Source organism: Pan troglodytes, chromosome 18, assembly GCF_028858775.2.
Source record: "Pan troglodytes isolate AG18354 chromosome 18, NHGRI_mPanTro3-v2.0_pri, whole genome shotgun sequence".
Lineage (NCBI taxonomy): Eukaryota > Metazoa > Chordata > Mammalia > Primates > Hominidae > Pan > Pan troglodytes.
Window position 1 is genome coordinate 86,970,235 of NC_072416.2, and position 24,970 is coordinate 86,995,204.

A 24,970-nucleotide genomic window follows, 5' to 3' on the forward strand; every position below is an offset into this window, starting at 1 on the left:
CCATAGAGATGGGGTCTTGCTATATTGCCCAGGCTGGTCTCAAACTCCCAGGCTCAAGTGATCCTCCTGCCTTGGCCTCCCAAGGTGCTGGGATCACAGGTGTGAGCCACCGCGCCAGCACGGGGCTGGGGGACGTGGAGGGAAGGGAGCCAGGCACAGAAGGAAGGCACCGTGTGGCTCTGTGTACGTGAAATGTCTATGGAGACAGACAGCAGAGGGTGGTTACCAGGCCAGAGGGGGAAGTGGGCAGCTGTTGTTTAACAGTGGCAGAGTTTCTCTTTGGGGTGATAAAAAGGTTCTGGAAATAGTAGTGTTGATACAACATTGTAAATGTGCTTAATGCCTCCAAATTGGACACTTAAAAATGATTTAAAAGGTATATTTATATTATGTACTTTGACCATGGTAGACAATTTTAAGAAATATGTACGTGGTTAAAACAATTTTCAGGCTGGGTACAGTGGCTCGTGCCTGTAATCCCAGCACTTTGGGAGGCCGAGGTGGGAGGATCACCTGAGGTGGCGAGTTCGAGACCAGCCTGGCCAACATGGCAAAACCTCATCTCAAATAAAACTACAAAATTAGCTGGGCGTAGTGGCACATGCCTGTAATCCCAGCTACTCGGGAGGCTGAGGCAGGAGAATTGCTTGAACCCAGGAGGCGGAGGTTGCAGTGAGTCGAGATCGTGCCATTGCACTCCAGCCTGGGTAACAAGAGTGAAACTCCATCTCAAAAACAAAAACAAACAAGAAACGATTTTCAAGCAGTGGACTCTATGCCTCCCTCGCAGCCAGGATCCCTCCCCAGAGGCAACCACAGTCTCTGTGTCTTCCACATACTGCTTTCCTGACTCCTTGTCAGGGACTGTGAGATTCGGGAACTTCTTGTTTTATTTCCCTGAGTGAATTCCCATTGGGTTCCCCAGCCTCCCTTTCCTGGAAACCAAGAACAGGAACTGATCAGCAGGGCACAAACTCCCACCTGTTCCTGCCGAGGGTCCTGGGTTCTTCTAAGGGGTGATCCCAGCCGGGGCACCGAGCTGGGGGCTCTGCAGACCAAACAGGCAAAAGGCCGTTTCTTCACAGGCAGCAGACAAGTTCCCACTGCCTGTGCATCTGATTCCCCGCCCCCGCCCCCGCTCTTTCGCAGCCCCAGGCGAGGGAGGAAGCCTGCGGTCACTGCCATCACTGCCTGCCTCTGTGGCAGCCAGGCCTGGTCCTCAGGGAAGCTCTGAAGCTGGGCAGCGTGTGCCCAAGCCATGCCTCTCACTGCCTTGAGGTCTTGGATAAGCTACAGAGCCCCAGGAGCCTCAACCCCCTCCTTGCCTGTAAAGCAAGGGTCCTGCCTGCTGCTGCTCAGAGGAGGGTTGAGTGAGACACCCGCGTGGAACACACCTGGGAAACAGCATGTGCTCTCCTGCCTTTTGGGAGGACACAAACTTCAGGTACTTCGCAGACAACTAACGTACCAGCCATGATATGCCATGATATCCCACGGGGAGGGGAGAAGAGGGGAGGGGAGGGGAGAGGAGGAGAATGGAGGGGAACAGAGGGGAGGGGAGGGGAAGAGAGGGGAGGGGAGGGGAAGAGAGGGCAGGGGAGGGGAAGAGAGGAGAGGGGAGGGGAGGGGAAGAGAGGGGAGGAGAGGGGAGGGGAGGGGAGGGGAAGAGAGGGGAGGGGAGGAGAGGGGAGGGGAGGGGAAGGGAGGGGAGGGGAAGGAAGGAGAGGGGAAGGAAGGAGAGGGGAAGGAAGGAGAGGGGAAGGAAGGAGAGGGGAAGGAAGGAGAGGGGAAGGGAGGGGAGGGGAGGGGAGGCCTCACTCTCATCCCCCATGGCTGGCCTCAGTAAACATCCTCCTCTCCCACCCACCTGCTCGCCGGGAGCCGACCTGCGGGCCCCTGCCACCTGCCTGCCTGAAGCTGGCATTCGGCTCCATCCATGCTCAGGGTGCTACCTTGCCGACGTCAGCAATGGACCTGCCTGGGCACCTGTGGCTTGAAGTCTGGCCTGGAACCTGCCTGCTGGCCTCGGCGGCCAGCTGAGAGTTAGAAGGTTGGCATTAGGACCCCGCAATGTGGCCAGGAACCCTGTGACAAACCCCTACCAGCAGCAAAGGGGGCACTGAGGCCCCTAAGCTGTGGCGAGGAAGCTGGGATGAAGACGCCGATCCGTCCCTGGCTCTCACCATCCCCACCTCGCCAGTAAAACCAGAGCCCAACTGGATGCGCTGATGGGAAGGACACGGCCAACACTAACCTGGAGACCAAGGGCCCAGGCCGGAGCGCAGATGCTGCCCCGAGTGAAGATGAACCACGTGCTCTCCTGCAGCCACCCATGTGGTCTTGTGGCCCCGCGTGGTCTCCTGGAGTAAGTGCAGTGCTCGGGGCTTCAGAGACAGGCACAGTGGGCTGGAACCGGGATCCGCCCCGCCCTCCAAGCTCGGCCCCCAGTAGGGTCTCTGAGGAGCAGCGGTGGCTGCTCCGGCCCTGCTCGGGAGGGTACAGAATTGCTGACTGCTCCGGGCAGCAGTGGGGATGAGCTGAGCATCACCTGGGTGAAGAGCTGGAAGTCCTGGAACCAGCCTGGCCCCCAGCTCAGTGCCCGTGGGCGCCTCTGCCCTGCTGACTCACCCACCCCCGCTTCTGGCCCACCCAGTGGCTGGCTTTCCTGGGGGCCTGGTCAGAGCTGAAAGGGGAGCGACCGGCCCTCTGCCGCCTGCCATGTCCTGCCCACACTTCTGGGTCCAGACCCTCCGGGCTGCTTGAGGGTGGAGCAGGTGATGTGCAGCCCTCAGAGTCCAGGCTTTCAGGCAGTACCCAGGACAGAGGAGGTTTTCACAGACAGTCCTTTCCTCGCTCTGAGGCTCCCACGTGCATTTGGGGCATTTGGTGACTCTGGCCCCATGCTGATCCCGCAGATGGAGGTCACAGTGAGGCGCAGAGCCCTGCGTGGGTGCCGTCCTCTCATGCCCTGCGGCTCTGGTTGGGAGCAACAAAGGGAGAAAGGAGGTCTGGGGGCATTCAGGCCCAAGGGAGCAGGACAGGGACCTTCTGTCTTCAGTCCCCTCCACTCGGCTCAACACAGCAGCCACACCCCTCCTCACTGCTCAGTCCCCCCACTGCACCGACCACACAGCCACGGAATCCCCCAGGGCCATTGTCCTCAGTCCCGCCTCCCCTTGGAATGCTGTCCCCCACCTGCCAAATCCCTCCTCCACCTTCCAGCAGTCCCTGCCTCTGAGCCCTTCCTGACTGCCCAGAGCTCACCTCACTCTGCTTCGACCCCTTGAGGCTCCCCTAGCACGTCCTCGGGGTGTAACCATCTGTGGCCCTGGGGCTCCCTGGAGCTATGTCTCAGGTGACTGTATCCCCAGGGCCATGAGGAGGTTCACTCCATGCCTGACGAGTGACCATGAGGTCAGTGGCCACTGCAGATGACTGACCACTCACCACAGCCACCGGGCCACAGCTCAGCGTGTCCACAGGCAGTGACGTCACGTGGGCCCTGGCCGAGCCCTTCCCCTGCCCACTCCTGCCCCTGCCTTTTGCTCAGAGCTTCTGTGTTGCCAGGGAGGCTGAGATGCCCAGGACCCACCCACGCCCATGGGCGCCATCCAGAGGGGAGCACAGCTGACCCTCCGTCAATGAGAGCTGGTGCAGAAACTCTTCTCCCCCCACCTGCACAGCATGAGGTGTGTTCCACCCGCTGCCTGGAGGACCCTCGTGTGTGACTGTGTGGTCGGCTGCACGTTGACATGGCCAGCTCCAGGACGCGCTGTCCATGGGCTCCTGTCCATCCTGCCTCACTCTCCCCGCCGCTCACGCCTCTCTGGGGTTGCCCACCCCAGCAGGAAGCCTCTGCCTCGGGCTTTGCCTTCCGGGCATTCGGGGTTGAGAGAGCCCCCATCAAGAAAGCGTGTGTTTCCGGGGCACTCCCAACAGCAGCTGGTCTGAGGACAGCGCAGACCCCACAGCGGGGGCCCCTGGACAGAGATAAGGCCCCCCACACCCCCAGAGGGCAGCTCTCCCCATAGACATGTTCGCCGCATGGGCCAACCACCCTCACGTCCACTGGGAACCTCCCTCTCAGGTTCCTTTGAGCTTCCCAGCCTGACCTGCTGACCTCGGCCCCAAGCTGGCAGTTACTGGGGCGGAGCTCAGCCCGGGGGCCCCAAGCTGGCAGTTATTGGGGCGGAGCTCAGCCCGGGAAACACTCCACACCTGCAGCAGGGCTACACCGTCCCCAGGCAGAACATCTCCCACCGGCAAGCCTCGAACCCGGGGTGTAAAGCCGTGACAGTCCATAGGGGGTTTTACCTGGGAAGTCTCCTGGTCCCATTAAAGAAAGAAAGCAAGCAGCCCAGGCCTCCTTATATTCCCACCGATTCCCTCCGCCCTCTATATTCCCATCCATTGCTACTTGAATTGACCTTTACAAGGAGTCATTGCCCCAGGGCGTGAGTTCTATCACCTGGGGCTAGGATTGTATCACCTGGAGCTTCCGTTGTATTATCTGGAGGTAAGGTTATATTTTATTTTATTTTATTGTTTTTTGAGATGGAGTCTCACTCCATTGCCCAAGCTGGAGTGCAGTGGTGCTATCTTGGCTCACTGCAACCTCCACCTCCCAGGTTCAAGCAATGCTCCTGCCTCAGCCTCCTGAGTGGCTGGGAGACACCTGCCCCCACACCCGGCTAATTTTTGTATTTTTAGTAGAGACAGGGTTTCGCTGTGTTGGCCAGGCTGGTCTTGAACTCCTGGCCTCAAGCAATCTACCTGCCTCGGCCTCCCAAAGTGCTGGGATTATAGGCAGGAGCCGCTGTGCCCAGCCCACCCCCGCCTACTTTTTTTTTTTTTTTTTTTAATAGGCAGGGTCTTGCTTTGTTGCCCAGGCTGAAGTGCAGTGGCACAATCACCACTCACTGCAGCCTCAGCCTCCTGTGCTCAAGCAGTCCTCCCACCTCAGCCTCCCAAGTAGCTGGGACTATAGGTGCATGCCGCCTTTCCTGGCTAATTCTTTTTTTTTTTTTTTTTTTTTTTTTGAGACACAGTTTTACTCTTTCCCCTAGGCTGGAACACAGTAGCATAATCTCAGTTCAGTACAGCCTCCACCTCCCAGGTTCAAGCCATCCTCCCCCTTCAGCCTCCTGAGTAGCTGGGATTACAGGTGTGCACCACCATGCCCAGCTATTTTTTGTATTTTTAGTAGAGACATGTTTTTGCCATGTTGGCCAGGCTGGTCTCGAACTCCTAGCCTCAAGCAATCCACCTGCCTCAGCCTCCCAAACTGCTGGGATTACAGGCGTGAGCCACCATGCCTGGCCTTCTTGTTGGGATTACAGGGGTGGGCCACCATGCCTGGCCCTCTGCCACCATTGCTAACCATCAGTGGCTTCCTGTTTCTTTTTTTTTAAGAGGAAGTCTTGCTCTGTCACCCAGGCTGGAGTGCAGTGGCATGATCTTGCCTCACTGCAACCTCCACCTCCCAGGTTCAAGCGATTCTCATGCCTCAGCCTCCTGAGTAGCTGGAATTACAGGCATGTGCCACTATACCCAGCTAATTTTTTTGTATTTTTAGTAAAGATGGGGTTTCATCATGTTGGCTAGATTGGTCTCAGACTCCTGACCTCAAGGAGCTGCCTGCTTTGGCCTCCCAAAGTGTTGGGATTACAGGCGTGAGCCACTGCGCCCGGCCTGGCTTCCTGTATCTTGAGGGCTGCCTATGAGGCGGGCACACTGCAGGCATGCTCCATGAACCCTTACGACAGCTTCCTGGGCAGACACTATGGTCTCCTAAGTGGGACCAGGTCATGGGCCCACACCACATGTGAAGGTCCCTAGAGAAGCCGGCATGTGCCCTCATCTGGTGTCCATTTACTCCCTCATCTGAACGCCATGGGCCTTTGCCCAGGTCGCCCAGCTCATTCAGGCTCCTCCTCAGACACAGAAATGTTAAAACAAGAAACCTAGTCTTACAGGGTTCAGACTATGGGCTCATGCCCATAATCCCAGCACCTTGGGAGGCTGAGGCAGGAGGATCATTTGAGGCCAGGCATTTGAGACCAGCCTGGGAAACATAGGGAGACCATGTCTCTACAAAAAAATGTTTTAAAAGTCCAGGCATGGTGGCTCATGCCGATAGTCCCAGCATTTTGGGAGGCCAAGGTGGGAGGATCTCTTGAGCCCAAGAGTTCAAGACCAACATGGGCAACATAGGGAGACCCCATCTCTACAAAAAATTATAAAAATTTGGCCACGTGTGGTGGCTCACACCTGTAATCCCAGCACTTTAGGAAGCCAAGGTGGGAGGATCATCTGAAGTCAGGAGTTCGAGACCAGCCTGGCCAACATGACGAAACCCCGTCTCAACTAGTAGAACGTGGTGGCGCACACCTGTAATCCCAGCTTCTTTGGAGGCTGAGTTATGAGAATTGCTTGATCCTAGGAGGCGTAAGTTTCAGTGAGCCAAGATTGTGTCACTGTGCTCCAGCCTAGGAGACAGACAGATCCGTCTCAAAATAAATAAAATAAAATAAAATAAAATAAAATTAGTTGGGCATGGTGGCCCTTGCATGTAGTCCCAGCTACTTGGGAGGCTGAGGCAGGAGGATCACTTAAGCCCAGCACCACGAGGGTGAACTATGATTGCACTCCAGCCTGGGTGACAAACAGAGTGAGACCTTCCTGGGTAAAAAATAATAATAATAAATAGACCTGGTCTTGCCTGTCCTGAGTGTAAGACTCCATTTCCCTTAGGGGAAGACCAAATGTTCCCTGAGGCTGAAACCCCTGAAACAGCCTTTCCTATCTGCACCTCCTCCTCACTGCCCAAACCCGGGAACCAGCCTAGCCCGGCTCCTGCCAGGAACAGCCTCTCTCCCAGGCTCTGACAGCTGCCTCCCTGCAGCTTCAGGCCCCGGGGAAGCTGAGTTCACAGTTCTCTGGAGAGGCGTAAACCAGCCTGTTTAAGGTGCGCTGCCCCGCTGGAAGCTCACCATGACTCCCCAGGCTCCCAGCACAGTGCCTGGAGCATAGTAGGTGCTCAATTAATGTTCTTGAATAAATGATCATCTTCCTCCAGCCTGAGTCCTTGAGCACTAAGCTAACCTCCATGTCTGCCAGGCGAGGAGCCCTCAGTGCAGGGCCACATCTTATTCACCCTGGACTTTTGGGGGCATCGGCTCCCCCTGGTTTGTAGTAGGGCCTTCAAAGTTGTGAAATCAAGGAACATCTATGAAGCCCCTCAAATGTAGACCACCTAGGGGTGCCTGTTGGAGGCAGGGCAGATGCCCACCCTCACCTGTGGGTGGAGAAGAAGGAACCCCTGGGTGCGTGTTTGCTTTGCACATGCTGGGAAGCAGCTGGGCCTTCCTCCTGGGGTAAGCACTGCAGCTCTAGAGGGTAAGCTGAGGGCACCACCCACGCGTTATTTTTTGTTATTTGTACAGTTCCAGCATTCTCCCTAAAGTGCCTTTTTTTCTTTTGAGACAGGGTCTCGCTGTGTCTCTGTCCTAGGCTGGAGCACAGTGGCACCATCATAGCTCACTGCAGTTTTTACACCTGGACTCAAGTGATTCTCCCACCTTGACCTCCCAAAGTGCTGGGATTACAGGCATGAGCCACCATACCCAGCCGTTAATAACTTTTTTTTTTTTTTTTTTTGAGACGGAGGCTTGCTCTGTCGCCCAGGCTGGAGTGCAATGGCGTGATCTCGGCTTACTGCAAGCTCTGCCTCCCGGGTTCAAGTGATTCTACTACTTCAGCCTCCCGAGTAGCTGGGATTACAGGCACGCGCCACCAGGCCCGGGTAATTTTTGTATTTTTAGTAGAGACGGGGTTTTACCATGTTGGCCAGGATGGTCTTGAACTCCTGACCTCAGGTGATCCGCCCATCTTGGCCTCCCAAAGTGCTGGAATTACAGGCATGAGCCACTGTACCCGGCCTAATTCTACTTTAATTACTTTTAAACACTATTTGATTATTGAAAAACTTTTTAGCATACTTAGAACAAGTTGGGAGTGTGAATCCACTTTTCAAGATGTGAATTTTACGAAATCTACATCAAAGATCAAATAGGCCAGGCACGGTGGCTCACGCCTGTAATCCCAGCACTTTGGGAGGCCGAAGTGGGCGGATCACCTGAGGTCAAGAGTTCATGACCAGCCTGGCCAACATGGTGAAAACCTGTCTCTACTAAAAATACAAAAATTAGCCGGGCATGAGGGTGGGCGCTGTAATCCCAGCTACTCGGGAGACTGAGGCAGGAGAATCACTTGAACCCAGGAGGCAGAGGTTGCAGCAAGCCGAGACCGTGCCATTGCACTCCTGCCTGGGCGACAAGAGCAAAACTCTGTCTAAAAAAAAAAAAAAAGGATCATATAATTCCATGAAAATGGAGCTTCCTTGAAACTGAGATGTGCTATAAGTGTAAAATACACACTAGATTTCAAAGACCGGTGTTTAGAATTGGTGATTATACTTAGAGATTATGTCACTGGTGATGGTGCTGATGGTGATGGTGGTGATAATGGTGGTCACGGTGATGATAATGAAGGTGGTCACGATGGTGATGGTTGTGAGAATGGTGAGATGGCATGATTGTGGTGATGATGGTGATGGTGATGGGGATGATGGTGATGATGATGATGATGGTGATGATAATGGTGGTGGTGATGATGATGATGGTGGTGATGGTGAGGATGGTGGTGATGATGCTGGTGATAATGGTGATGGTGATGATGGTGACGGTGATGATGGTGATGGTGAGGATGGTGGTGATGGTGAGGATGGTGGTGATGATGGTGAAGGTGGTGATGATGATAATGGTGATGGTAATGATGGTGGTGGTGATGACGGTGATGATGATGGTGACGGTGAGGGTGGTAATGGTGGTCCTGGTGATGATGATGTTGAAGGTGGTGATGGTGATACTGGTGATCATGAAGAAGATGGCAGTGATAATTACGATGGTGATGAGAAAAATAGTGTGGAATATCTCATTAATAAATTTTGGCTGGGCATGGTGACTCACACCTGTAATCCCAGCACTTTGGGAGGCCGCGGCGGGTGGATCACCTGAGGTCAGGAGTTTGAGACGAGGCTGGCCAACATGGCAAAACCCTGTCTCTACTAAAAATACAAAAATTAGCCGGGCGTGGTGGCAGGTGCCTGTAATCCCAGCTACTCGGGAGGCTGAGGCGGGAGAATCGCTTGAACCCCGGGGAGGCCAGGCTCTTGGCAGGCACTCATGAATACCAGCTGATCAAATGGATGGAGGCACAGACCCTGGTCTCCAGGTTTCTCCAGGGTAAATATCCACAGACAGGCGTTCTGGCACCTTGGCCATGATGGCTCTCTCTCCTGAAGGCACTTGAGCAGGCTAAGTCCTCGTAGCACCCCACACCCATAAGCCAACATGGCCTGTCTGGGGGAGCCTGGATGGAAAAGAGCAGAAAAGGGCCTTCACCTCCCTTACACTAGACTCTTATATTTCCACTAATGCAGCCTCATATAGATCAACCCTTGTGACCATGCTTTAATTACAGCATCTTGGGTTAGAAGAGCTAGAAACCCACTCAGAGGCACTTCAGGCAAAAGAGGCAAATATATGGGCAGGAATAGGCTACTTCGTTAAAATCTAGGGCAGCCTGGAGGGCTGGCAGGCCTCCCAAGAGACCACACTGGAAACTCTTCAAAGCCATCTGGGCTAGCGGCTGTGTCTGGCTGGCTCTGTCTTCACACCACAGTGAAAGGCAGCCAATAGCTTATTCCTCCTTGAGGCTCCAGTCCCAGGACAGGATCTGATTGGCTCAGCTGTGCACCTCTAGCCCAATCAGTTGTGACTGGGAGGCGGGGCTATACAGCACAAATGTGCAGCTGAATGAACTCCATCACTGCAGGTGAACAAGGCAATTTTCCAAGGACCCTTCCAAGGCAGAAGTCATCCCGAATGGCCTACTCTCCAGGGGTGACATTGAAAATACTGAGCAGTTGCCATGGCTGGATCCTGAGCCACCATAATTGACATGGGCCATTGCACTCAGGCCGGGCATGGCCCCCAAGGCACTGGGTGCCCCCTTCCAACCTGTTGGTTGTGAGTTGTGAACACTGGCCCCACCCTCAGCCTCCCAGCTCCCAACACTTCTGCAGCCTGGCCCCTTGCCCCACACAGAGCCAGACCCAAGCTACATTCATGCCTGCACTCTTACCAGCCCCTGTGCACTGTACTTCTGGGTCCAAGCTCATTCCAGAGCCTGCTTCTGCCCCCAGCTGGAGCCCCAGGGCTGGCCACGATGACAGCAACTGCCATGGCCCCTTCCCTCCCAGGAGGCTCGGGAGCCACCTCTTGAGGTGAGTGGTGACAGGTGCTGCTGTGCTGAAGTCAGGAAGGAAGCCCCCATCCTGAGGTGGTCTCTGGGAGCATCTCATGACCATGGGCCTAACCTTGGCCCCTGGCACGGCTCTGGGAGTCCAGCGCAGTACCCTGTGGTTCCGGCTGGTGGGTGGGCAGGTGGCAGGAGAGAAGAAATGCTGGAGTCGCCTTGGCATTTTGAAGGCCTTGGAGACGCCTCTGGCAGCATCCTGTCCATCAGCTTATCTATGGAAGGCAGGGACCGGGCCAAACGGTTGCACCAGCAGCCAGATGTGGAGCAGTTGCTTGTGGTTAAGTGCCGCTAACGCTGCCTCTCTGAGACCAGCTGTTTCTTTATTCTCAATGGGAGACAGAGTGGGGAGCCGCCACGTCACCAGGGGAGGTGACAGCTCCCTCCTACCTGACAAACGGTTACGATGCCAAGGATTTGCAAGGTCCCCTTACTGCAGATGGTCCTAAGGAGAGGATGCGTCTGTAATTTATGCTCCCATTACGGCTCTAACATTTTACATTTTCCCTCTTTCATACGTAGCCGACTTCTATTTGGTTTGTGTTCCACTATGACTCCCAGATCACTTTCTGCCCCCTTTGAGAAAAGCCAGGATCCCCATCTTGATTAGAATAGAATGGAATATTACAGCTGACGAGACTCACAAGCAAGGGTCGCCATGCAGAGCTGTGCAAGCTAAGGCCTGCACAAGGGTTCCTGGCCAAGGGGGCAGCGGGGGCTGAGATCCCCATGGCTCCACTTGTCAAGCCGTTTTTCACAAAGGTGCCTTATGAGCTAACTGCCCTGCTGGAGGTTGTCTGGTCCCAGGGGCCTTCAAACTCTTTTGTCCAAAACCCACAATGCGAAATACGCCTTTTCAAGACGTTCTATTTTCAAAAAATTCGAACATCCAGAGAAGTTGAATCTCATTTACCCCTCAGACTCTATCTTAATGTTCTACACTGTTCTTTTTGTTGTTTTTGTTGAGATGGAGTCTCGCTGTCACCAGGCTGCAGTGCAGTGGCAGGATCTCAGTTCATTACAACCTCCACCTCCCGGGTTCAAGCGATTCTCCTGCCTCAGCCTCCCGACTAGCTGGGATTACAGATGCCCGCCACCACACCCAGCTAATTTTTGTATTTTTAGTAGAGATGGGGTTTTACCATGTTGGCCAGGCTGGTCTCGAACTCCTGACCTCAGATGATCCACCCGCCTCGGCCTCCCAAAGTGCTGGGATTACAGGTGTGAGTCACTGCGCCCAGCCTGTCCATCTTATTTGATGCATTTTAAAGTGTCAGACATCTGTTATTCCTAAACACTTCTGCATGCATGTCATTGACTAGAGTTCGATATTTGCTGATAATTTGGCTTTTAGATAAATTTACATACCATAAAATACACAAATCTTAAGCTACCCTCAGATTTCGATAAATTCATACACTTTTGTGACCCAAACCTGTCATGATCTAGACCATTTCTATCACCCTAGAAAATTGCCTCGTGCTCCTTCCAAGTCAGTTCCTGCCCCAACCTGCAACCAGTTTTGACTGAAGAAATACATTGTTTGTTTAATGTGTGGTGTGGCCAGGTGTGGTGGCTCACGCCTGTAGCCCCAGCTACTTGGGAGGCCAAGGCAGGGGGATTCCTTTAGCCCAGGAGTGGAGGCTACAGTGAGCTACTTCACTCCAGCCTGGGTGATCAAAAAAAAAAAAAAAAAAAAGCATGTGTACCAAAACAAAACTTTTCAACAAAACGTAGCTTTAAAAAATGTGAGTCTCAGTCTTCCATATTTATTTCTTGACCCACTAAAAATTTGCTACCAGCTGCTTGCAAAACACAGGTCTAGGTGCTGATCCCCTATATACAGATGGAAAACAAATGCCTCACCACGCCCCCCCATCCCCCCACTTATGAACCTCCTCACTTTTGAGGTGTTTTGTTTTGGAGATGGAGTCTCGCTCTGTTGCCCAGGCTGCTGGAGGGTAGTGGCGGGATCCTGAGTGCAGAGATTACAGGTGCCTGCCATCACGTCCGGCTAATTTTTGTATTTATTGTAGAGACGGGGTTTTGCCATGTTGGCCAGGCTGGTCTTGAACTCCTGACCTCAAGTGATCCGCCCGCCTCGACTTCCCAAAGTGCTGGGATTACAGGCGTGAGCCACCGTGCAGGCCACCTTTGAGGTATTTTGCAAGCACCAGTTGTATCATCAAACCGGTTTCTATTCCTTTAACTTAAAAAAAAATAGGCACAATTCACGCTTTTTACAGAAAACTTGGAAAATGGGAAAACAGAAGCCCTCCTCTCAGCCCTGGCCGCCTCCACCCGCGTCCCCTTCCCTCGCAGGCCTCCAGGCCCCGGCGGCCCGCATTGCTTTGCGGGGGACTTCCGCAGCGCTGCGCCTGGCCCTGCTTATTGGCGTCTCTGGAAGGAGTGGCTGCGGCTCGGGCTCTCCAGATAAACCGCGCTCTAGGCCGTTTCTCAGATAGGAGCGCTATAGGTTTTAAGAACTAAAACTTTAAAATCTCAGCCATGCTAAAGGCAGTTTCTTTTCTTTCCTTTTTTTTTTTTTTTTTTTTTTGAGACGGAGTTTCTCGCTCTTTCGCTCAGGCTGAAGTGCAGTGGCGCCATTTCGCCTCCCGGGTTCAAGCGATTCTGCTGCCTCAGCCCCCCAAGCAGCTGAAATTACAGGCGCCCACCACCACGCCTGGCTAATTTTTGTATTTTTAGTAGAGAGGGGGTTTTACCATGTTGGTCAGGCTGGTCTCGAACTCCTGACCTCAGGTGATCCGCCCGCCTCGGCCTTTCAAAGTGCTAGGATTACAGGCGTGAACCACCGCGCCCGGCCCCTTTTCTTCGTCTCCATGTAATAGCTTGATTGAGAAATAATTCACATATCAAATCCACCCTTTTAAAAAGCGAGCAACGCGGATCGCGGAGGCCACGCCTGTGATCGCAGCGCTTTGGGAGGCGGCAGTTCCAGGAGGGCGGATCACTGACCCGGGGAGTTCGAGACCACCCGGCAACGTAAACTCCGCCACGATAGAAATAGTTTTTAAAAAAGAAATAAGGAGCGTGCGGCCCGCGGGGGAAGCGCCTTTACCAGCTCGAGCCTGCAGCCCCCCGGGCCGCGCCGTCCTCGGCTCCCCCGGGCAGCGCCGGGGTTTTGTCAGGCGCGCGCTGCTGTTTGCCTGGATTGCGCTCATTCTGACCCTGAAGCGAGCGGCCCCACTGACACGCCCTGAAAAGTGGGAGCCACACGCGGGATCCGGAGACCGCGCTAAAGTCCCACGCACGACGGCGCCCGCCGGCGAGTCCACGCCCGCACGTCGGCGCACGCGCGCGGCCACGCCGGTGCCGGTGCCCACCAGCGCGCATGCGCGCCCCGTCCCCTCCCTCCCCCCGTGCTCTGCCCCGATGGTTCGGTCCGCGCCGGGGGCGGGACCAGGGCGCCCGCGGGAAATTTGGCGGGAACCGCGCCCGCCTCTTCCTCCTTTCCTTCTTCTTTCCTTGCTTTCGCCGCGCACTCCGCCGCCATGGAGCAGCGCCGCGTCACCGACTTCTTCGCGCGCCGCCGCCCCGGGCCCCCCCGCATCGCGCCGCCCAAGCTGGCCTGCCGCACCCCCAGCCCCGCCAGGCCCGCACTCCGCGCTCCGGACTCCGCTACCAGTGGCAGCCGCAAGCGCGCCCGCCCGCCCGCCGCCCCCGGACGCGACCAGGCCGGGCCACCGGCCCGCAGGAGGCTGCGGCTGTCGGTGGACGAGGTGAGGGGCGTGGGGAGACTGAGGCCGGGGGGTTGGGGGCGGGGAAACTGAGACCCGGGGAGCAGGGCCCGGAGAGACTGAGGCCGGGGGATTGGGGGCGGGGAAACTGAGGCCCGGGGGGCGGGGCTCGGGGAGACTGAGGCCGCGGAGTTGGGGGCGGGGAGACTGAGGCCCGGGGGGCAGGGCTCGGGGAAACTGAGGCGGAGGGACGGGGGCGGGGAAACAGGCGGGGGGGACGGGACGGGGCGGGGAGGCAGGGCGGGGCGCAGGGAACTCTGGGACGGGCCGGGGGATCCTGGGGGCGCCCTGCCACCACTGGGGACTTGGCTGGCTCCTGAGATGAGCAGGAGGCACTGGATCCGATGATGGGGCTAGAAGTCCAGCTTCTCTGCGAGGCCAGGGCAGGGGTCCGACCTGGAAACGGCCCCGGGAGACGAGAGCAAGGCTGTGTCCCCGGCCAGTTTTAGCACAGACCACCATCTACGGGAAGTCCTAAGCCCCCCAGCCATGCCCATCCCAGTTAACTCAGAGCGGCTTCTGATCCTTCGGGGTCCTCTGCAGAGCCAGGAGCACCAGGTCTTGTCATGAGTTCACCCTTGGGGTCCCTCCCACCAGGTTTCCAGCCCCAGTACCCCCGAGGCCCCCAACTCCCCCGAGGCCCCAGACATCCCAGCCTGCCCTTCTCCGGGCCAGAAGATAAAGAAATCCACCCTGGCAGCAGGTCAGCCGCCCCATCTGACATCCGCGCAGGACCAGGTGAGGGGCGGGGCCTGGGTCAGATGCGGGAGGGCTGAGTGGTGCCGGCCTGCCTGCCTGCCTGACAGCACCATGTCCCCTGATCCCCCTGAAGGACACCATCTCTGAGCTTGCGTCATGCCTGCAACGGGCCCGGGAGCTGGGGGCAAGAGTCCGGGCGCTGAAGGCCAGTGCCCAGGATGCTGGGGAGTCCTGCACCCCAGAGGCCGAGGGCCGCCCTGAGGAGCCATGGTGAGTGCTGGGTGGGCGGCCACGAGGCCCCGGCAAAGGCCGGGTTGGTGGCAGGCGTGGCCCAGCGAGCCTGTCAGAGGCCCAGGTCTGCTCCTTCCAGGGAGGGTGGTGGTGAGATCACCAGGGCGTGGACCCAGACCCCTGAGAAAAAGGTCCCGGGCACTGCTGGCCCTGTGCCCTCAGTCCCTCCTGCGGGGGGCAGCTCCTGCCTCGGGGACTCTGGCAGGTTTCAAATGCTCCTGATGCATTGGTGTGTTGTCTGCTTCTGCCCCTGAGAGCTGACGAAACTGCGCTGGGGAGAGGGCAGAGCTTCCCTGGGGGAGCTGCGTGGACACAGCAGAGCTGGGGTGTGGAGCCGGGCTTTCCCGTCACCGCTGCTACCCCTAACGGTGCCAGTGCTGGTGGGTGTGCAAGGGCCGCAAAAGCCATCGTGTGTGGCGTGGCAGGCCCCATCGGAGGGTCTCCCTGGCCGAGGGGCCTGCTGTGGCGTTGGAGGGGTAGGGGCCTACTGCTTCTCATGAGGCTCCTCCCTCCCTGATAGTGGCGAGAAGGCGCCCGCCTACCAGCGCTTCCATGCCCTGGCCCAGCCCGGGCTGCCGGGGCTCGTGCTGCCCTACAAGTACCAGGTGCTGGCGGAGATGTTCCGCAGCATGGACACCATCGTGGGCATGCTCCACAACCGCTCCGAGACGCCCACCTTTGCCAAGGTCCAGCGGGGCGTCCAGGACATGATGCGTAGGTGAGTGGCCGGGGGTGGGCTGCGGCTGTCCTGGAGTTGGGGGTGGGCCCGGGCCTGCCTCCTGAGCCGCCCCTCTCCTCCCATAGGCGTTTTGAGGAGCGCAACGTTGGCCAGATCAAAACCGTGTACCCGGCCTCCTACCGCTTCCGCCAGGAGCGCAGTGTCCCCACCTTCAAGGATGGCGCCAGGAGGTCAGATTACCAGCTCACCATCGAGCCACTGCTGGAGCAGGGTGAGTGCTGGGTGCGGGACCTCGGTTTCCCCATCTGTGAGCCGCACACTTTCCAGGGTGGGTGTGAGGTGCTGGGCATCTGGCCCAGGACTGGTCACGGGTGGGTGGCTGGGTGGCCTGGTAGGGACTTAGGCCTGGACTCGTCCCACAGAGGCTGACGGAGCAGCCCCCCAGCTCACGGCCTCGCGCCTCCTGCAGCGACGGCAGATTTTCAGCCAGAAGCTGGTGGAGCACGTCAAGGAGCACCACAAGGTGAGCGGCCCCTGGCCCCGCTGTGTGAAGATGGTGGCACCAGCACTGCCTCAGCACCTAACCCTGTGCTTGGAGCATCCCTGCCACTCACAGCTTCTCCCGGGATGGAACTGGGCTGGGTTCACCCTGAGCTGAGGGCTGGTGTGCTCAGGGTGCAGCCACAGGCACTGAGGAGGTCCCCAAGGCGTTCAGCGAGTGCGGACCATGGGAGGCCTTGTGCTCTCCCTCCAAGCTGAGCACTGGGCAGAGGCTGAGTGACTTGCCCGAGGCGGCCCGGCTGGGACGTAAGCACAGGCCTACCTCACATGCAGTCTGCCCTTGTCTCAGATGTGCCAAGGGTTACCTGTCTACTCCTTCTCCCCAGGCCTTCCTGGCCTCCCTGAGCCCCCCCATCGTGGTGCCGGAGGACCAGCTGACCCGCTGGCACCCGCGCTTCAACGTGGATGAAGTGCCTGACATCGAACCGGCCGCGCTGCCCCAGCCACCCGCCACGGAGAAGCTCACCACTGCTCAGGAGGTGCTGGCCCGGGCCCGCAACCTGATTTCACCCAGGGTGAGACTGCGAGGCTTGGGCAGCCCATTTCTCCCGGGTGGGTGGGCCAGCCTGACCCCAGGCGTAAGAGGTGGAAGCCTTGGTGATGAGCTTGACGCCTCATCTGGCTTCCTCCTTGGCTGGCGGATCCACAGAGTTGGCGGCATTTGCCCTCTGTCCCCAGCTGCAGCCTCTAAGCCTGGCTCTGCCACTAGCCCCATGTGGGGAGTTGGCCTGGGCAGGCGATGCTGCACACTGGGACACTGCATTGACCAGCACAGACCACCCAGTGTGCTGGGTGAACTTGTGCCTTGAGAGATACCGGGGACTCCTGGGCAGACAGCCAGGGGCACGTTGCATCTTGTGACCTCTCCAGTCCAACCTGTCCCTCTCGCAGATGGAGAAGGCCTTGAGTCAATTGGCCCTGCGCTCTGCTGCGCCCAGCAGCCCCGGGTCTCCCAGGCCAGCACTGCCGGCTACCCCACCAGCCACCCCGCCTGCAGCCTCTCCCAGTGCTCTGAAGGGGGTGTCCCAGGATCTGCTGGAGCGGGTGAGTCGTCCCCAGTGATGGCGGGTGGGGGCCTGGTGACCTGCTGCCCACTAACCAGGTCCCGGTACCTGCTGCAGATCCGAGCCAAGGAGGCACAGAAGCAGCTGGCACAGATGACGCGGTGCCCGGAGCAGGAGCAGCGGCTGCAGCGCTTAGAACGGCTGCCTGAGCTGGCCCGCGTGCTGCGGAGCGTCTTTGTGTCCGAACGCAAGCCTGCGCTCAGCATGGAGGTGGCCTGTGCCAGGATGGTGGGCAGCTGTCGTACTATCATGAGCCCTGGTACGTGCAGGGCGGGGTGAAGGGGCGTGCACGGTGGAATTGCCTGGTGCTGCAGCTGCCTCCCCAGCTTTCTGACCAGGGGTGTCTGTCACTGATGTGTTCTGTTCAGATGTGCAGTGGGCGCTGGCCTCTTGCACTGGTGTGTCCTGGGCGCTCCGCCCTCCTTGGAGCCACCCCTGAGCCTCCGCCCGGCCCCTCCACACCTGCAGCCTCTGGAGGCAGCTTCCCCCTCACAGCTCTGGCCCTTTTCCCTGACCACCTGCAGTCCTTGGTCAGAAGGGGCCCCACATGCACCCTCCACTGCCTCCCAGGCCTCTCGTCACCAGGCCCTGAGCACATAGGGGTCCCGACGCTACAGGGCACCCCCTGCCTCAGGGCTTTCATGGGCTGGCAGCCTCCATGCTCGGTGCCTCCTCACAGGGCCTCAACCGTAGGCCTGGCTCTCTCCGGTCACTGTTCACACCATCCAGACCTGGGCCTCTGATCAGAACCACCTCTGCCCTAAGTCCTGGTGATGGGGCTCTGAGGGCGACCAGGCAGGCACAGAGGTTGGGTGGTCAGGCTGGTTTCAAGTGCTGCCCATGCAGGGCTGGGGCCCAGCACCAGCCTCAGTGTCCTCCTTTCCTCCCACAGGGGAAATGGAGAAGCACCTGCTGCTCCTCTCCGAGCTGCTGCCGGACTGGCTCAGCCTCCACCGCATCCGCACCGACACCTACGTCAAGCTGGACAAGGCCGCGGACCTGGCCCACATCACTGCACGCCTGGCCCACCAGACACGTGCTGAGGAGGGGCTGTGAGCCTGGGGGCCACTGTGGACAGACGTGGGCTTCAGAAGCTCGCTGGCCTGGGCCCACCAGCATTTTCTTTTATGAACATGATACACTTTGGTTTTCCTTTCCCCAGCGCCCCTGAGGGCCAGAGGCAGATGTGGGCTGCAGGCTGCACAGCCGGAGGGTCTCTGGCTGCGGGTGGTGGGCCCCTTCATGGGGCTCACCTGGTGGATTCACATTAAACCGGTTTCTGTGGGCACCTCTGTCCTTGCTGCTGGTGGGGAAGGGAAGCCAGATCCAGCACCCCCTGGGGGGCCATCGGGAGTGTGGCTGGGGGTGAAGGGGGCTCTGTGGCAATATGGGGTTGGGTAGTGTGGGTGGCAGGCCATACCCTCTAATCCTGGAACCTCTGAATATGGGACCTCCCACAGCAAAGGGTGACTTTTGTCATTAAGAATTTAAAGACTGGGGTGGGTGTGGCGGCTCACGCCTGTAATCCCAGCATTTTGGGAGGCCAAGGTGGGCAGATCACGAGGTCAAGAGATCGAGACCATCCTGGCGAACATGGTGAAACCCCATCTCTACTAAAAATAAAAAAAAAATTAGCCGGGTGTGGTGGTGGGCACCTGTAGTCCCAGCTACTAGGGAGGCTGAGGCAGGAGAATGGTGTGAACCCAGGAGGCATAGCTTGCAGTGAGCCAAGATCGCACCATTGCACGCACTCCAGCCTGGGTGACAGAGCGAGACTCCGTCTCAAAAAAAAAAAAATTCAAGACTGGAGAGGTGATCCTGAATTGTCCAGCTACGCCCCATGTCATCACAGGGCCTTCATGACAGGGCCAGAGCCAGCCAGCTTTGAAGATGCGGCCCTGCCCCGACACAGGCAGCCTGGAGAAGCTGGGCAGGACAAGTAGGACATCCCTGGAGCCTCCAGAAGGGACTGGCCTCTGCCCACACCTTGACTTCAGTACTTCTGACCTCCTAAACTCTAATAAAGTCATGCTTACAGCCACTAGATCTGCAGAAGAGCCCTCGCTTGCTCCCCTAGAAGATGGGCCCACATGGCCTCTTCCTGCAGTGCCTGGAGGGTTCCAGCTCCTGAGGTGAGAACCAGGACAGGTTCTGCTGGGCATCACGCCAAGCAGCACGTGCCCACAGTACAGCTGAAGTCTGGTATTGTCCTGGGGCTCCCTGCCCTGGGGAACAGGAGGACAGGAGACAGCTCTTGTGGGAAAGCTGTTTACTGCGTTCTCCCGCTGTGTGTAATTGGGTCCAGGGTGGCTGAAACACAGCTTTGCCCCAGGCTTTGGCACTTCCAGCCCCAGGAGAGGCGCTGAACCCCAGCAAAGGAATGTGTTCCCTGTGGGCAGCCGGTGCCCCTGGTCACTGCAGTTGCCCAAGGCTGATATTTCCCTGGGATCCAGCTGGAGATGTTGGGCTGGGAGGCCCTGCGGTCACTCATACTGCAGGAGAGAGAAGAAGGGTACAGGTGCCAGCTTCTCCCTGCCCTTAAGCGAGGTCAGCTCCACCAGGCTCACGCACTCCAGGACCTCAGCCTGCAGGCGGCCCAGCAGCTCACAGGCAGCGTTCATGGTTCCTGGGGATGGGAGGGTGAGGTCCCCAGTTGGCCTGGGCTGCAGACAGCAGGTGCTCCAGGTCAGCCCCTGGGTTGGGGAGGGGAAGGCATGGGGAGAGGAAGGTGTCGGCCTGGCCACCAGGCACCCTCTGGACAACAGTAAGCTGCATCCCATGTCACACAGCGAGGTCCTGTCCCACTCCCACCAGGCCCTTGGAGCCACAGCAGTTGGCTGCGGGGAGACCCTTACCACCAGTGGCCAGCAGATCATCCACGACGACCACCCTCTGTCCTGGCTCCAAGGCGTCTTTCTGAATCTCCAGCTCAGCCTGGAGTGGGAAGTGGTGTGTGGTCCTCAGCCTCCCGCAGAAAACAGCTTTGTTGCACAGCTTGGCAGCTGCCACCCTAGGCCCTGACTCCAACCCCACCTTGCTGTTACCTGGCTGTGTGAGCCCAGCCTATGTCTCAACCTCTCTGAGCTCCCAAGGCCACTGTAACCACAGCAGCTCCACTTGACACGCCTGGGAAGGCCTTTTAGAACTGGGGGAGAGTGGCCACGGTGGCCTGGCCCTGCCCTTCCTCTGGCCACCCCAGCCCTCTTACCTTCCCGTACTCCAGGGAATAGGAGGCCCACAGAGTGGGGCCTGGCAGCTTCCCCCGCTTTCGGATGAGCACGCAGCCCAGTCCAAGCTCCTGGGCCAGGGAGGGGCCAAAGAGGAAGCCTCGGGAGTCTAGGCCTGTCAGGGTAAGTGACAGGAGTGACTCGGCAGCATGGGAGTCCCCAGGGGCCAGGGTTGGCCGGTGGCAAGGGGTACCTGGTTGGCTCCCAGCTGAAAGGCCAGTGACATGCACCATTTAAGGAATGTTACCCATCACCTACCCGGAGCTGCTTCCAGGTCAGAGTGCAGACCTGGGTCTGTCTTTTAAGGGACCACTTCTTAGCTGTGTGTTCCTAGGGGAGTCACCACCCCTCTCTCTGAGCTGAGCAGCCCATCTGTAACTGGGCTGGTAGAAACCTGCCAGGCCTCAGCTTACTCTCAAAGGCAGCTCTGCACCAGGGCTTCTGTCTAAAAAGGGAGTCTCTTGAGGTGGCCTGAGCTGCGATGGTTGGGGGACGCTCAGGGAAACCCTGCCCCAGCCTGGCAGGAGGTCAGGGAGGGCTTCCTGCAGGAGGTGAGAAGGGGGCTCTGGCAGTGTTGTGGCTCCAGCAAGAGCTGGCGCTTTCCTCAGGGCAGTGTCCAGGGAGTGGGCTGTCACACTCTAGGAGAGGCAAGAGCGCCAGGAACACTCTGTTCTCCCTGGGCCACCTCTTGGCTCTCCCAGAGGCCTCCAGGCCTCCCTTCCCTGGGTGGGCATTCCGTGATCTTCACCAGGGAAGGCCTGGCTCGTGGCAGGCGCTCAATACCAGCTCGCAGAAGGAACAAGAAGCAAGGCAGCTGGGCGCTGTGGATTCAGCTTGGGCACTCCAGGGAGACCAACTGACCCAGCAACTCGGTCACGCCTGTCCTGGGCTGGGGACCCGGAACCTGCGGGAAGGACGCCTGCACAGCGCGGCGGCCTCGGGGGCTCAATCTCACAACCCTTCCCGGGCGACCCAAGCACGGCGCCCGTCCCGGCGCCCCCTGAAGAACCCCAAAGGCCCTCCCCCAAGCAGACGCGCAGAGCCCACGTGCTGCCCTCGGCGCGCGCAGAGGCGGAAGCGCCCTAGATGCGGCCACTGGGCACTCGCCTGCGATGTAGTCGATGCGGCCCCCGTGGGTCGCCTTCAGGTGTCGCGCCAGGAGGCCGATGGCGGCGCGGAAGGAGGCGGGGTCCTTCAGGACGGGCGAGATGTCCCTGGACCCAAGGACAGGGCTGGTGACGCCGGGGCCGAAGGAGGGCAGGGCCCCGGGGGCGAAAGACGAGGGTTCCCGCCCCGCCCGCCCCGAGGTCGCGGGCAACGCGCTCCCATCCGTAGGCCCGCAGGTCGGGGCGCCACGAGGGCGGCCTGTGCGTGCACCTGAATACCACGCCTGGGGTGGGGAAGTCGGGGAAGCTGCGGATCCGCTGCTCAACCAGCTGCAGCTCGGAGTCCGCCATGGCCGCGTGCGAAGAGCCAGCGGCAGCCCGAGCGCGCCTGCGCGGGGACTGGCGGGCCCGCCACGAGGGGTGGGGCATCCCCGGAGGGCGGAGCGTGGGTGAGGGGCGGGGCATCCGTCGCCGGAAGCCTGTACCGTATTTCATGGACTCCTAGGCGCCATCGATTTTAAGACGCGCTCGCATTCCACGCACCACTGAGCAGAACGTTCGAACCGGACAAAAGTGCGAGTCAAGGCGCCCTTCCTTGTCTCGGGCTACGCTTCTGACTGCAGCCAGGCAGCTGTGGGCCGGGGCCTTGGCGGCTGGAGGAGGGGCGTGAGCTGGTCTCGCCCACGCACCTGGCGCGCGTACGGGCCGCGCCCTTTCTCCTTTGTTGGCCGAGATCCCCACGCTGCGCGCGGGAGGCTGGCGCGCGGGGTGGAGGAGGGCGTGAGGAAGCAGTCCAAGTAGCAGGAGGGCGGTGCAGGGCCCGGAGGGAGCAGCCCAGGGTGGAGGCGGCGGGCCTGGGCTGGACCGGCCGGGGGCGCTGGCCTCTCGCGGATGGGCCCTGCCGTTGAGGCGGCTCTTCCCCGCCCGGACCCGGGGGAGGGAGGCCGGAAGGTGTGGCCAGGCCAGGGCGCGCATCCGCGAGGGCAGAAGCCCTTCTGTCCGCCTGCAGAGGCCAGGTGACCCCTTAGCCTTGGGGTGGGGAGCTGTGAACCCCCTGGCCGCCCGAGGACTGGTACCCAGGGGGTTGTGTGAGGCATAACTCCCCCCAAACACAATTTCAAGAAAATCCCCAGAGCTAAAATGCCTTGTGCTCTATTCCAAGACTTTTCTTCATTTCGCAACTTTTTTTTGAGAAGGACTCTCGCTCTGTCGCCCAGTGGCGCCATCTGGGCTCACTGCAAGCTCCACCTCCTGGGTTCCGGCCATTCTCCGGCCTCAGCCTCCCGAGTAGCTGGGACTACAGGAGCCCGCCACCACGCCCGGCTAATTTTTTGTATTTTTAGTAGAGACGGAGTTTCTCTGTGTTAGCCAGGATGGTCTCGATCTCCTGACCTCGTGATCTGCCCGCTTCGGCCTCCCAAAGTGCCGGGATTACAGGCGTGAGCCACCGCGCCCGGCCCATCATTTCGCAACTTTTACAATTCAGCTTTGGCCTGGCAGTTACTGCAGAAGGGAAAACCCACTCAGTGGAAGGCAGCCCCCAGGAGCCTTCGGAGGGGGAGGCCGGAGGCTGCATGCGGCTGCTGGGGCCCCGGTTCCAGGGCGGGTGGGGGACCCATCCTCTGATGCCAAGGGGCGTGGTAGGGGCGGCTGCCTCGCAGTGTGCGGTGGTCAGGGCTGGCAAGGCCTGGGGCCTGGGCTCCAGACCCCTAGGGAAGATGGAGGACCCTGACATCGTCACGTACCCGGGGAAGCTGCCACATGAGCCGGCCCCACCGGTCCAAGTGTGTGAGCTACACTTCAGCCGTCCACATCCAGCCCAGGAGGCCTCCGCCTTCCCCTTCCTTGTTCCTGATTCTGTCCCCCAGATGGCCCGAGGGGGGCCTGGGAAGGCGTGGGGTGGGGGGGTACTGGAGGAGGGGCCTGGGGAGGGTTCAACACAGAATTGGCCCTGTGGCTTCCTTCAACCCCGGGCTGTTGGGCTGGCGTGGGAACAGCAAGGAGCCCCAAGTCCTGCCCTTCAGCAAGCAATGTGGTGCTGGGCTCTGGAGGAGGCCGGCCGGGAGGCAGCGGGAGCTGGGCACCTGATCCTTGGCAGCTGCTGAGAAGGTGTGAAAGGAAAATAAATCTCCGGACCCCAAAATCACTCAGCCAAGAGAAAAATCAAGCTGGGAATTAGGCAAACCTGCCTCCCGTTTTATTTCTAAATAACATAGCTACAATGATAAGAAGCTACACGCCTCCCTCATAATTAGCGCCCAGGGAAATTCCTTGTGGACAAAGGACAGATGGAACTGGAAGTCATCCCTCTGGGGCTCCCCTGAGACAAACGTTTATGTGATTGCCCCCTTCCCTTACTGTTTACATAAAAATGCAGATTCACTGGGCCAGACTCAATCGTGTATTCAGTGGAAGGCTGACTGAACCAATGTACGCCATACACATACTGATCTTGTGTCTCCCTAAGATGTATAAAGGCAAACTGTATCCCCAGCCACCTGGGGCACCTGTTATTAGGACCTCCTGAGGCTGTCACAGGTGCATCCTTAACCTTGGCAAAATAAACTGAGACCGGTCTCAGATATTTGGGGTTCACAAAGGCGTGAGACGGCAGGGTCCTGAGGTCTGAGGCGCCGTGGGCGAGGAGGAGGGTCCTGAAATCTGAGGCGCCGTGGGCGAGGAGGAGGGCCAAGCACACGCCAGGGTCAGGTCCTGGGCAGGTGGAATTGTGCAGTCCCCCTGCGTCTGCAGGTGCTGTCTGTCTGGCTTGGGCAGGGTTGGGGGAGGACCGAGGCCAGAGCCATCCTTCCTCCAGGCACTTGCAGGGCCAACCGAGATTCCAGGCCTGGCCTGGGTCTGCGCAGGCGCTAGTGGGACCAGAGGCACTTCTTGGGAATGGATTCTGGAGGTGTCAGACACTTCCCTAACTTTTCACAGCCCGGAGGTGCCCAGTTCTGGGAAATGAAAATTGAGAAAAAGAACATGCAGTTATTCAAGCTCTTCTGGACCCAGCAGCAGCGGGCATTTTGTTGTTGCTGTTCTGAGACAGTCTCGCTCTGTCACCCAGGCTGGAGTTCAGTGGCGCGATCTTGGCTCACTGCAACCTCTGCCTTCCGGGTTCGAGAGATTCTCCTGCCTCAGCCTCCTGAGTAGCTGCTGGGATTACAGGCACGCGCCACCACGCCTGGCTAATTTTTGTATTTTT

General features: G+C 58.7%; 3 protein-coding genes across 20 annotated transcripts in view; 1 reads left to right on the forward strand and 2 right to left on the reverse strand.

Annotated features, from left to right (window-relative positions):
- Positions 1 to 12,748: 12,748 nt before the first annotated feature.
- CDT1 (chromatin licensing and DNA replication factor 1) lies at positions 12,749 to 18,720 on the forward strand. Its single transcript, XM_016930380.4, has 10 exons — positions 12,749 to 14,120; positions 14,736 to 14,876; positions 14,971 to 15,107; positions 15,649 to 15,846; positions 15,933 to 16,078; positions 16,230 to 16,330; positions 16,695 to 16,883; positions 17,260 to 17,412; positions 17,490 to 17,691; positions 18,325 to 18,720. The coding sequence occupies exons 1-10, from the start codon at positions 13,893 to 13,895 to the stop codon at positions 18,486 to 18,488; spliced, it is 1,659 nt and encodes a 552-aa protein (XP_016785869.3). The 5' UTR covers positions 12,749 to 13,892; the 3' UTR covers positions 18,489 to 18,720.
- Positions 18,721 to 19,686: 966 nt separating this feature from the next.
- On the reverse strand, positions 19,687 to 22,192 carry APRT (adenine phosphoribosyltransferase). Of its 3 annotated transcripts, none has more exons than XM_003952918.5 (5): positions 22,037 to 22,192; positions 21,767 to 21,873; positions 20,641 to 20,774; positions 20,288 to 20,366; positions 19,687 to 19,924 (listed from the first exon to the last, which is right to left on the reverse strand). In XM_003952918.5, the coding sequence occupies exons 1-5, from the start codon at positions 22,114 to 22,116 to the stop codon at positions 19,920 to 19,922; spliced, it is 405 nt and encodes a 134-aa protein (XP_003952967.1). In that variant the 5' UTR covers positions 22,117 to 22,192; the 3' UTR covers positions 19,687 to 19,919. The 3 variants fall into 3 exon arrangements, with proteins under 3 accessions (XP_003952967.1, XP_003952966.1, XP_001138089.2); XM_003952917.5 differs by having other exon boundaries at positions 19,687 to 20,058; XM_001138089.7 differs by having other exon boundaries at positions 19,687 to 20,125.
- A 1,736-nt stretch (positions 22,193 to 23,928) lies between these two features.
- The window catches only part of GALNS (galactosamine (N-acetyl)-6-sulfatase), a 43,957-nt gene continuing 42,915 nt past the window's right edge, over positions 23,929 to 24,970 (reverse strand). For 15 of the 16 annotated variants that reach the window (XR_010152478.1, XR_010152481.1, XR_010152477.1 and 12 more), the window contains one exon: positions 23,929 to 24,719. Coding sequence is in view for 5 of the 16 variants with exons in the window: in XM_024349994.2 (XP_024205762.1) it covers positions 24,633 to 24,719 (87 nt within the window). In the remaining 11 variants the exon portion in view is untranslated. The remainder of the gene's footprint in view (positions 24,720 to 24,970) is intronic. The other variant, XM_024349997.3, reaches the window with a different exon arrangement.

What these genes read in the sequence shown, in the direction of transcription:
- CDT1 (XM_016930380.4), top strand. Translation starts at nt 13,893, where the DNA reads ATGGAGCAGCGCCGCGTCACCGACTTCTTCGCGCGCCGCCGCCCCGGG. An exon ending in TGACATCCGCGCAGGACCAG is followed by an intron (nt 14,877 to 14,970) that starts GTGAGGGGCGGG and finishes ATCCCCCTGAAG; the next exon opens with GACACCATCTCTGAGCTTGC. An exon ending in GTCCAGGACATGATGCGTAG is followed by an intron (nt 15,847 to 15,932) that starts GTGAGTGGCCGG and finishes CTCCTCCCATAG; the next exon opens with GCGTTTTGAGGAGCGCAACG.
- APRT (XM_003952917.5), bottom strand. Translation starts at nt 22,116, where the DNA reads ATGGCGGACTCCGAGCTGCAGCTGGTTGAGCAGCGGATCCGCAGCTTC. An exon ending in CCGCATCGACTACATCGCAG is followed by an intron (nt 20,775 to 21,766) that starts GCGAGTGCCCAG and finishes TTACCCTGACAG; the next exon opens with GCCTAGACTCCCGAGGCTTC. An exon ending in TGATCTGCTGGCCACTGGTG is followed by an intron (nt 20,059 to 20,287) that starts GTAAGGGTCTCC and finishes TCCCATCCCCAG; the next exon opens with GAACCATGAACGCTGCCTGT.